At 31.8% G+C, this 12,318-nt stretch overlaps 1 protein-coding gene across 1 annotated transcript in view; it reads right to left on the bottom strand.

Annotated features, from left to right (window-relative positions):
* Positions 1 to 12,318, bottom strand: part of Dscam4 (Down syndrome cell adhesion molecule 4) — a 253,476-nt gene that overhangs the window by 9,955 nt on the left and 231,203 nt on the right. The window contains exons 23-30 of the mRNA XM_076411320.1: positions 12,096 to 12,317; positions 11,740 to 12,041; positions 9,462 to 9,544; positions 7,285 to 7,402; positions 7,044 to 7,219; positions 6,702 to 6,836; positions 3,312 to 3,646; positions 158 to 230 (exon numbers count right to left, since the gene is read on the bottom strand). Coding sequence (XP_076267435.1) covers positions 158 to 230; positions 3,312 to 3,646; positions 6,702 to 6,836; positions 7,044 to 7,219; positions 7,285 to 7,402; positions 9,462 to 9,544; positions 11,740 to 12,041; positions 12,096 to 12,317 — 1,444 coding nt within the window. The remainder of the gene's footprint in view (positions 1 to 157; positions 231 to 3,311; positions 3,647 to 6,701; positions 6,837 to 7,043; positions 7,220 to 7,284; positions 7,403 to 9,461; positions 9,545 to 11,739; positions 12,042 to 12,095; position 12,318) is intronic.

Below are 12,318 nucleotides of genomic sequence, written 5' to 3'. Positions count from 1 at the left end.
AACCCGTGAAAGGTCATCGATCACAACGACATATATATCATTGATTAGTTTTTAGAATATATTTATAAAGAAATTAGTTTCGAAAATCACCAAGAAAAGCTGAAATTATTTTTTCCAACACCCATTAGGTAATATATAATCGATACCAAAGACTAACCTTGACTCTCCGAATGCGGATCCCTTAATCTCCCACCTTTTCGACGCACCTTCGTATATTCAGGCTCCTTGTTCTGAAACAATGATAACTAATTAATTAGCGTCTTATATTACATTTTAATTTGAAATTATAATTAAGTAGTAGGTGTGTAAGCTTAAAAAGTTACAGAATTAAATTTTTCTCGGTTAGTTACATTAATTTGGTTAGTAAAATCGTTTTTTTAAAAAAGGATACACTATAACTTTTTGCTATATGTCTTTGTTCCTAAAATAATAATTACTATTTCTTCTTTTAAGTAAAATATAATTTGTTACATCCACATTTTCGATTTTCGACTATCGATATGATGATGAAGATTTTTTCCTGCTTTGTTAAACTATTTTTTATTATTTAAATAATTCCGAATGGTTTGGAACAGGTGGGCCAAAGATCCCGCTACCATTTTGATTGCACACCAATTCGAAGACGTGGTTCCCAATTACACATTTCTGCACGCTGTTTAAGGCGAATTGTTAAAAATGATTTGAAAATATTCCTGTACAAAATTCAGTTAGTCCAAAAATTGCTACCGAGAGATCCTCATCAACGAGTTGAGTACGGTAATGCAATCCTAAGACTGTCTGGTGAAATAGAAGATTTTTCGTCTAAATTGATGATGAGCGATGAAGTCCATTTTGTTCTCAGTGGCCATGTCAATAAACAGAACAGTCGGTTTTGGGAACCACAGAATCCTTAATTCATTAAACATCATTGTACCCACTAAAAACAAACTGTATGGTCTGGTATTCATGCTTAAAACATCATTGATCCCTTTTTTTTAATGACCAAGGTGTTGCCGTTACTGTTACTGCTGAACGGTACCAAGACATGATTCGAAATTTTCTTGTGCCTGAAATGGAAGAATAAGGACAACAGGACATGTAGTTTGAGCAAGATGGGGCCAAAGCACACACAGCTCGTTCAACAATTCCATTATTGAATAACGTTTTTACACGAAGACTAATTTCGCGAAGTGGCGATTTAGCATGGACAGCCAGATCTCCGGATTTAACGGCACCAGAATTTTTCTTATGGGGTTTTTTAAAATCAAAAGTTTATGTGAATAAGCTCAATATACGTCACGAAATTGAAGAAATTCAGCCTCAGATATGGCAGGATGTCATGAAAAATGCCTTAAAAAGAGCCGAAAGTTGCACAACGTATCTCGGTCACCATTTAGCCGATATAATTTTTCAATCATAACGAAAAAAAAAAATATAAAGACCAAATAAACTTTTTATGAAAACCAAACTTACTTATCTTTTCTTTGAGCATAGTTATCTATAATTCCCTAATATTATATATATATATATATATATATATATATATATATATATATATATATATATATATATATATATATATATATATAAATATTTCTTCTAAGCCATTAAAATTACAAAGCATATTAGAGCTTATGTTATCGCAATAGCAGCGATCAAGAAGCCTTAGTTATTGACCCTGAGCAAACAAGATATTTTTATGTCATTTGAAGTTTTTTTTTAAACCAGTCTTACTCAAATTATCAATTCTTTTAATATCTTTAAAATAGTAGCAGCAATTACAATTTTCAATCATTTTATGTTTTATTGGAAAGAATTAGTCAAATTATTTCATACTTAAAGTTAGATCTCATACATATCCAAGCATATCTTTCATAAATTAGATATAAAATAACAATTATGGTAAGTTTCACTAATTTCTAACAAAGAAGCTAGGTATATCAAAATGTACAACCGTAAAAGACCAACATCAATCAATTATAAAAGAAGAAGTCAATTAAAAAATAACAAATAACCAACACAATATTAAACATTGCTGAAAACTTGAGTTTGCAATGAGTGTTTCTAGAGATATCACCTATTAGAATAGCTGCCTAAAAAGTGATTTAGAAATACTCCCCTTGCAATACATCTAAGGATGGATTGATAACAATTATAACGAATTATATATTGAACATTTATCTATGAATCATGTGGATTATATAACAAGGGTTTACTACTCATTTATACATAGAATAGAGAAAGAGAACTATCTCACAATCTTTTAAAAGTTGGATATTTACTTCATGATTAGATAAACATATATTCGGAGAGTCGAGACTCTTCTCTATCAGGATAAGCTCTCATACGGTATATACATTCTCATATCATTTTACATTGTAAAATATAGATGACACGAAAAGTCTCTATAATAGCATATCGTTTACAATTACAAGACAAAACTGGACTTACTTGGAAGATGAATCATCAAAAATCTAGTTCTAAATCAAGTTTGGGGGTGACGTCTTAGACTTGAATTTGCGAATAATATATATGCAATGTCCGTTTAATATCTGTATAATAAAATCAAGCAGAATTCCATAAAAAAGTCTAAAAAATGTTGATTTTTTGGTACGTCTAAATATTGTAACCATTAGAAGAATCAAGAAGAATTGTGTAGTTAATACAAAAATATATTAGGTCCTTGCATGTATTTTGATGACGGATATCCACAGCTTAACCAACCTAATCTAACTGTTAAATCCGATCGTTTCAATATTTATGCATATTTTCGATATTTATTCCTTTTGTGGCTTCACTAGAAATTATCTGCTGACGAATCCCATCAAATGTTCTTAGTGGCAACGCTACTCCATCATATTCTAATTGTTTGTTTGATTTTCAATAATTTAAACGTGTTGATTATGATATTAATGACAAAGAACGACCTGGGTGGTCAGAAAGGTTCGAAGACAATGATTTGCAAGACGTACTGGATGAAGACCCAGCTCAAAATTTTAAAAATCTTTTCGACAGTTTAGCAGTTGATGAATCTACTATTTGTAGATGCATCGCGAAAACATCGCGCTTTCATTGCTTGTCAGGCGAAAAATAATATTTTTTGGCGTGTTCTAATTGTGGATGTAACTACTGCGATAATCCGTACGATAAGAATCATGAAACAAGTGCCTTTTTAAAGACAATAAATGATTCCATAAATATAAATATTCTAATAATCAAACATCTCTCCTTTTTTATTGTGCCGAATTAACGAGACTATTTGATATTCATCGACGTACATTAAGCGACAGACAACACGTTATCCAATCGAAAACATAAATCGTAAAACTTACATGGCTTAATTTAAACTTATCGATAGGTGGCGGTTTTACGTCATGATAAACAAAAGATCCGCGTACCGAATGGTACGGTCCACTGTAGACGTTGCCGCTGTACGAGCTCTCACTGTAGGTGGGCTTCGACAGCTGGAAGGTGGCGTAGGGGCAGATGTCTTCGATGTAGTCGGAGGATTCCGGTTTGTAGGTGTCGTCGATGTCGAGGGGTTGGGGTCCGCGACCCGCCCTCACCGCCAGGTACTGTTGGTCGCGGTTCTGTTTGTTTTGGATCTGGGCGATAGACGGTGACTCGTGCAGAGTCTGTTCTTGAGAATTACGGTCTTGTACAATTCCTATGAATGAAAATATCAGCTTTTGTATTATGGAATATATCGATACAAATATATATTAGAAAATCATGCTTTCATGGACCGTATGATTATTTTAGAAATAATAATTGAAGAATTAAAGAGTGTACTGAGAAAACTGAAGAACGAAATAACAATGGGTCAAGATTTGTATCCTTAGTTATTAAACAATCTGCCCAGTGGGTAATATATATTTTTTATGATTGTATTATATACATGACATGAAGAACATCACTTCATTAAGTGATCTCCTTTGTAAAATATTACCTTAATTAGTTAGTCTTTATTAGCAAGTGTTACATATCATAATAAGCAAGAACTTATATAGAGTAATGAGACACTATGGATAATATTAGAATAAAGTGGTGAAAGCCATAAAATTATAAGGATAATAAAATAAATATATAGCATATATATCAATACAGTCATTGCAGACAACATAAGATCAAGATACTTTAAAATTACAAATTACTAACAAGCAACAAACATGAAATACGTAAGAAGAGTTAGAAATGTAACAAAAATGGATAGGATGAGAAATGAAGAAATAAGGAAATACTTCAGTATTGATCTTGTGTAAGAATACATACAGTCTATTCAAAGTTTTTTAGTAATGCGTCAAGGATATTTGTAACGTCGAAACATTACAATGTTGTCGCATAAACTCTGAGTTTTAGTTCAGTTTGGCTTTAACATACAAAACAATTTTAATCTAAGTAAAATAATTGAACAAAAATGTTACTAAATATAATTTATTTTAACATTACAGTATATCTAAAAACTACAGTTAATTATACAGCCACAAAATCTATAGGTAAGAGTTAAAACCTCTTATCACTAATGCTTTCAAGAATTTTGCATACTAGATATATTGCATGCATACAATTACTACAGGTTATAAACTGAAAAACATTATTTTAGCCCTTTGATTATTTTGTTCAATTTTAAGTGGCTCCGTAATATATTATATCACTTTGTTTGAAAATGTCGAAAACAATATATATTCAGGGTCACAAATTGATTGCGGCCTTAATAGCTTATTTCGAAAAGGAACGAGATAATGGAGGCGCTCTTTTGTCGGTAAATTCCGTTAGAGAGTATAAGTCCCTATAATTTTGTTGAAAATGTTTTTTAGCGGGTTGTTTCCGCGCTAAATATTACTGTGGGTACTGTGAATAACATCGCTTACAAAATGAAGAATAATACGTTAGATTCACGCAAGAAAACCCGTCTATATATAAAGTGGGTGACGAATATTGACCATCTTGATATTGGCTCTATTCAAGACCAAATACATATGCGAAATGTATAAGAACAGTAAGTACACAAACTATTTTATCGATATAAATATAATTTAATAAAATTATTTTAGACAAAATTTTCTGGAAAGTATACATTTAGTAAGACGCACTTACAACAGTTGAGGACATACAGCTTCTTGAGGGATATAGGGTTTAAATAGTGTAAAGATAACCCTCGGAGAGGTTTAATGGATGTTCCAGACATTGCCTCAAAATTAATTCAATTTTTAAAGGAGTAAAATAGGACCAAGGAAGATAAACTATTTGACTTTGTGTATCTTGATGAAACTTGAATATTTTAAAATGGTTCGTTGTGGTACTCTTGGCAAAACTGTAACAAAAAAGTTTAAAGACAAGAAAAATTGAGGAAAGAAGGTAAAAGTTACAACAGCATTCGATTAGGTTTTGTTGGTGATTATATTTATTAATAATTAATTGCAGATATATTGCTAGTCGAGAAGGATATTCTATCAAAAACTCTCTGGGTAACTGGAAGGAAGCATTGTCAAACATAACACCTTTGGCTTGAATAAACACGATAAGACATACAGAGGAACATGTTTTAGACAGATTAGAAATTAACAGTTTAATGAGTGAATTGGACAGTGAGACGGAAAATGAAAGTGACTGAAGGAAACTTTCGGGATATGTGTTAATGCTGTGCATTGCTGGAAATTCCTGAGACCGAGTGATGAGAGTGGAAACAACTAAAGGTATGCACATAATTAATTGAATATAACAGTAGAAAATGGTATTGTAGTGCGTGAAAGGTTTGTGTGCATAGATTTGATTGTAACTGTTCAAAATTAAACAATGTCCAGGTTAGAAGGCATGAGGAGAGAATGAATACTAACTGTTTTATAGATATGGTAAATACAATAGACATAATTAAGTGATTGATTTTATCAATAATGGTGTATACAGATAGTAGCAGAAGAAATAAAATATATAGTGTTACCAAGATGACTTGACAAGTAAACATAGCATCGAAGAAAATAAGAACTAAACGTAAAAACGTAAATTGGTAATTATGCTCTGGAATAAAAGTAAAATACGTTTCTCAGATATACAATTGCTAATTAGGTGGAATAAGCCTCCAGGGGGATACCATTACATAAAAAAATGCGCCTAGAGACTCTACCTCATGGGTGGTGTGGAACTAACCTACAAACTATTATACCTGTGTTCTTAAATGTAGTTTTAAGTCCTTCGGAAATATAAATATATATTAGATGTACTATAATGTTAAAGTAAATTATATTTGATGACATTTTTGTTCAATTATTTTATTTAGATTAGAATTTTCTTGTATATCAAAGCCAAACTAAACTAAAACTCAGAGATGTGGCAACATTGCAGTGTTTCAACATCACAAATATCCATGACGCATTACTAAAAAACTTTGAGTAGACTATATGTACCTTTCATCGAAGGCCAACGAATGTTCGGTATCCAATGCCGAATCTCAGTCGTTGTCCTTCGTACCAGGCCTATAAGCAGCATTACATGTGTCTACTATTATTAGATCTAATTAATAAGATATTTTATAGCGGTGATTACTTGCTAAAGTGATTTTCTAGACATTATGTATATAACAATTATTATAAGAAGTACTTATTCCCCAGAGACCAAACTGTTAATTCATTGAGGCTGACAAAAACATATAAATAAAACTAGTAAAACATTATGTAATATTATTCCCAATTTTTTGAGAAAAAAATTAATTAAACGATACCTACTTCTTCTCCAGAATAGCGTCGCAATCAACAAGGCCAGGACAACAATTGAGAGTAACATGGGCAGCATCACTTTCATGTTAAAGTAGAAGGATTGATCCACAGAATGCGAAACAGGCGGGGACAATTCAGGAACGACTAAAAACATTTTTAAATTGGCAAGACTGTCTCATAATTTCTTAAAAACAAATATACCAGAATATATGTTGAAAAAAGAACATTCATTTGTACATTTTCAACACAATTAAACTGGATTCATGTTCAGTATGACATTTTTTTAAAAACATTGTTTTAAAATGATTAGAATATAAATTAATAATATATAACTAAATAATTTTGTATTACCTCCAGCAAAAGTTAATGTAGTAAAATTATAAACCATTTCCGTATCTCCTGCATTGTTGTGAGCTGAGACTTTTAGTCGATACTCCGTGGCAGGTACCAAATCTGTGATGCTGTAGATACGTTCCGTTGGCTTGATGTGATTGGAGGCTGTAATCCAAGCGCTATGATGCGCAGCTCTAGAAACATACCCATTTCATGTATTACACAGATATAGAAGATATACTAATATGTCCCCACATACCTGTACAATATTGAAAAATAGAGAATACCACAACCTCCATCTCCCCAAGAGTCCAGCCAAATTGTTGCTACAGTGGCGTTCATGGTCAACATCTGTGATTGCTTCGGTTGAACGGGAACTATAAAACATTAATATTGATTATTATTATACAAGATATTTGAAATTTGGTATTTAAGATTACGGGTACACATAGACTAATAACAAGAACAGGAATGTGATAATCATATAGATATAAATTAATTACCAATAATAGGGAGACAGTAATTTCAGATTTTACACGTTCTTAAAAGTTTGACAGAACCTAGAAAAAGTGTGGACTGACAGAACAGGATTTAGGCTATACTATGGATGCACCAAAATTTCCCAAAACAGTCTCTCTCATTTTTTTTAGATTTATTAAGAATATTTGTTGCTGGCCTGGAAGGTAATCCTGTATAATTCCATCAAACACTTCAACAACATTTATAACCTTCAATGCTGACTTTGAAAGCTTTTGTGAAGCTTCTCTGGGCTTCAACCTTGGTATTTCTCGTACAATATCGTCTTATGTGATCGACATTTATCGCTTGCAATAATTTGTTTAGTGACTCATTTTGTTACACTCACTCATTAATGCAATTTTTCATTTTTATTACTGATTCATATAGAACCAAAATGTTAAGCTTTTTTACTGTAAAATCTTGGGTAAATAATTTATAATCATTTTATAGCTATCCAACTATATAAAAGTAGAGGAAAATTTTTAGCTAAGTTCAGATCATACGCCAGTGATTCTGACGTTGAGCGTCAATATATAATAAGAATAGAAAGAAATCCAACGTTAACAAACAAGAGAACAGACTGGGAAAGATTTACTGAAGAATCGTACAAACGAATTCAACTAAATGTACCCCTCAAGATAACTGAACAATTAAATCTTGAAGCAGAAAAATTCGTAGTAGATATTCAACAAGCTGCTTGGAATAATACTCCAAAAATTAAGAGTACAACTAAAGGAATTAATGATCCAAAAGAAGTGAAGGAAATGGTAGTTGAAAAACGTAAATTACGAAAAAAATGGCAACAAAACAGAACACCTGAAAATAAAAATAGTTTAAACAATATAACCTAAAGACTGAAAAATACTGCGATTATAGCTGTCGGAGACAATAGTGAAGAAGCCTCACGAAAATTACAACAGGCAAGTGACAATATAAATAATTGGACACAAGCTTGGAAAATAAGAATTAATGAAAGTAAATCTGTACATGTGCAGTTCACCTATAAACAGATCGTACAAGCACCAATAACATTAAATAACACTATCATTCCATATAGCAACAACGCTAAATATCCCGGAATGAATCTCGATGCAAAACTTCTCTGTAAGGAACATATAAAGAAGAAAAGAAAACAACTGGAATTGAAATATAGGAAAATGTACTGGCTAATTGGAAGAAAATCACAATAATCAGTACATAATAAATTGTTATTATATACAAGAGTAACATTTATAAAATACAATTTTTTCAGAACAAAGTCCTGAGAGGTATTATGGGTGTACCTAAATACTATAGGACTGATTACCTACATCGAAACCTTCAGATACCCACAGTCAGTCAAGAAATCAAGAGAATTACAAGGGGGCATGAGGAAAGACTCCATTCTCATATTAATATTGAAATATTGCAACTTTTGGATACCATCAGAACAGGACACAGACTCAAAAGAAACAAACCATCTGATCTTGTGTAGTGTTGTGTAGTGAGGTACATATATTAAAAAAATCAGCAGTGACATGTATAAACATTATTTCACCAGAGACTGAGTTAGGGCCGATGGGTCCTCCTAGTTATATACCTAGATTTAAGTTAGCATAAAGACAAATTGTAGGTTAGACGGAAACGACTAGTAACAATGTATTAATTAAATAATAAAAAAATTATAGCTGATGTTTAGTTCCACAGCGAAGTGGTGGTGTTAGTCTACATTAAGAATTTAATAGATTTTCCAACGATTCTTCGGTCATGGTCAGTTTTAATATCAAAATTTCTTGACCGAAAACGTAACAAATTCCGAAACTGGCCTTTACTTAAGCACTCAATAATTTTTCACTCACTGAATAAGTATTACTAGAAATATTTATTCTTAAAAAACTTGTAATTACTTTTTCCCAATGTTCATATTAGTATATTTACCTGTTCCTTTGGTGTGAGTTGTTACTATATCACTAGGTAATCCAGTTCCTATTCGATTAAAGGCAGTGATATAAAGAAGATATCTGAAATAAAAAAAATCTTTACACCTACTGTTAACTTATTAATATAGTAGAATTATTTTTCTATTCTAAATATCTGTTTTACTATTTGTCGTATTCGCAGAGATGTATTATAGTAAGAGTTTCTTTTTATATATCGGGATTTAATTTATTTTATATTAATTCAAAAAGTTATATCTTCGTTCTTTCTTTTTGTTTCATAGTGAATAAAGCATGAGAGTAAGAGGCCTTGTTATAGTTGAAAGAGCGGCCACTATATTCAACATAAATCCAGACACTTATGTTCACATTTTCTTGGAATGAAGTAAAATCCAGATTCCAAATATAAAGAAAGACAAGTTTCGTTTGTGACATCTAATATTATTCGTTTTACTAATTAATTTAAATGAGTGACAGTTCGAGTGGAAGGGGCAGTATTTTTGGAATAGTTTTGCCTAGGCCTTTTTGGATTATACAAGACAGTTCCAGCAGCTTGTTAGGAGTTGCACAACTTGGTGAAAAAATTAGTCTCCTGTCGCACGATAAGTAAAGATAACAATGATGATAATGATGATCAGTCTTAGATATTAGTCTTATTATAGAGACAACTGTTTTACAGATTTGAGCAACTTTTTTCTTCTTTTTTGCTTAATTGTTTTTGCCAGTGTTATTATTTTATCATTTCCTTCGCATTTATCTTTATATTTTGTTTGTTACAATTTATTCAATAAATCGATTCAATATCTAATCAGTCATTGAATATCTTCTGCATTATGATGGTTTCATCTTTTAGATTGTTTAGATAATTTGTCCTGATTTTGTTTACCATATATGTTTTTCTTTTTCTTATCAATTACTACCATGTTTTAATTCCTTGTGTTCTCCTTCATACATATTTAAGCCCTATTTTTAATATCTTCCTTTTACATTAGTGAAAATCGACAAATGTTAGACGAGCCATAGTTTTAAGTGCGTAGTAATAACTAATAAAGCATATTAAAAAAGCAAATTATCATTGAAATCACCATCACTATCACCAAGAAGTCTACCCGACAAGCCATGCTGCATTTAAACAAGTGGTAAACAAAAGACGTCATACTTGGTTGAATACAGAATCAGCAAAATCAGCTAAATACCTTGGAATACATCTTGACAGTAGATTAAATTGGAAACATCACATTAGATAAAAAGCAAAACACATTAGAACCAAAATAAAACAAATATTAGATATTTTATATTATAGCTACGATACTAACCAGTAGGTTAGTCGGAAGATACTCTCAACCTGATCTAAAATCAAAGAGGTTGATCTATAATACAATTATAAAGCCAATTTGGACCTATGGGATGCAAATATGGGGTTGCACTAAAAATTCAAATCAATTCAACAACAATCAACAACAAAACAACAATGCCTATCGCTACGTAACCAAGGAAGAACTGCACGATGACCTAAAAATCAAGTGGATTTGCGAAGTTATCCAAGATTTCGCGTTGGAATACGAAAGAAAATTATTAAGTCATACTAACGTGGAAGCAATACAACTCCTGGACAACGCGCAGGATGTCAGGAGATTGAAGCGAACAAAACCATAGGAACTTATAAAAAGTGTATACCTTGAGTGTAAACTATAGCTATAAGTTATAATTTAATAATTGAGGAATACATATTGATGTATATTCTCGCACTGGTCTTGGTTGTGTATTAATGCAAGTAAAACACAACAGTAGTACTAAATTAATTGTAAATTAAGATGGTACTAAGCGTATCAAATAAAGATGTTATAAAAACCCCTTACAATTAAGTAAAAACCTTTAAAATGAAGTAGCAAAATACACAAAACCTTTACAGTTTATAAAAAATAATTAAATAGTTTTTTATAATGTATAAGAAAAATAATTTTTTTTGAAAAAATAGGGAAAAATATCGGCTTACAAAAATATCGATATATCGATAATTTTTCGACATCCCTAGGCTCACTGGCTTAACCCATAGGTTTTTACTTTTGAGATTGTTATTGTAGATAGTTTTTTTATCGTCAGTAAAAATAAACCGCAGAAAACTCTTCCCATTGCTCGACAAGCAATGATATTTCGATATTGAGAAAAACAAAGTGATTCTAAATATATAAATGAATAGATTAGAATGAATATAATTTGGTTATAATGACAATATAATATTATGATATTAGCGGTATTTGTATCTATAAAATATTTACCTGCTTCCACACCATAAATTCCGAAGCATGTGATCATCTGTCCTCGCCGGTATTTGCAGTTCTTCCCAATCACCGTGATCTCGTTTATAATTGATTACATAACCTAAAATTGGTGAACCACCATTACCTTGATCAGACCATCTTAGATGAAGGCTATCGGTAAAGGAGTCTACTACTTTCAATATTGGTGGTTCTGGAGGTACGATTACTTTTAAGCTATAAATGATATCGTCCCTTCCATACTGGTTTTCCACTGCGCATGAGTAGTTGGCTTGATCGACACTTTGGATATCTTTTATTATCTATAAATTATAATAAATAATAGAAGAGGTTTGCATTAATAACATTTAACGGACCAGAGTGCCGTTGGGCATGATGAATCTTCTTCCTCCGACCTCCAATGATTTGTCGTTTACTCTCCAATTGATCGAGGGGAGCGGTATTCCCACTTTCCTGCAGTGTAGGAGGATGTCCTGCTTCCAAGCACTGACGACCTCCCTGCCGAAGGAGGCGATTTTTGCCGGGACATTCTTCGAGGGTGTGACAGTTATGATCTTGGTACTTTCTCCTTCTCCTATC

This window comes from Rhynchophorus ferrugineus, unplaced genomic scaffold (assembly GCF_030347505.1).
Source record: "Rhynchophorus ferrugineus isolate W39M unplaced genomic scaffold, kcgeb_rfMv2 rfM8, whole genome shotgun sequence".
NCBI lineage: Eukaryota > Metazoa > Arthropoda > Insecta > Coleoptera > Curculionidae > Rhynchophorus > Rhynchophorus ferrugineus.
The sequence above is the reverse complement of the archived record's forward strand: the minus strand, read 5'-3'. Positions and strand labels throughout refer to the sequence as shown.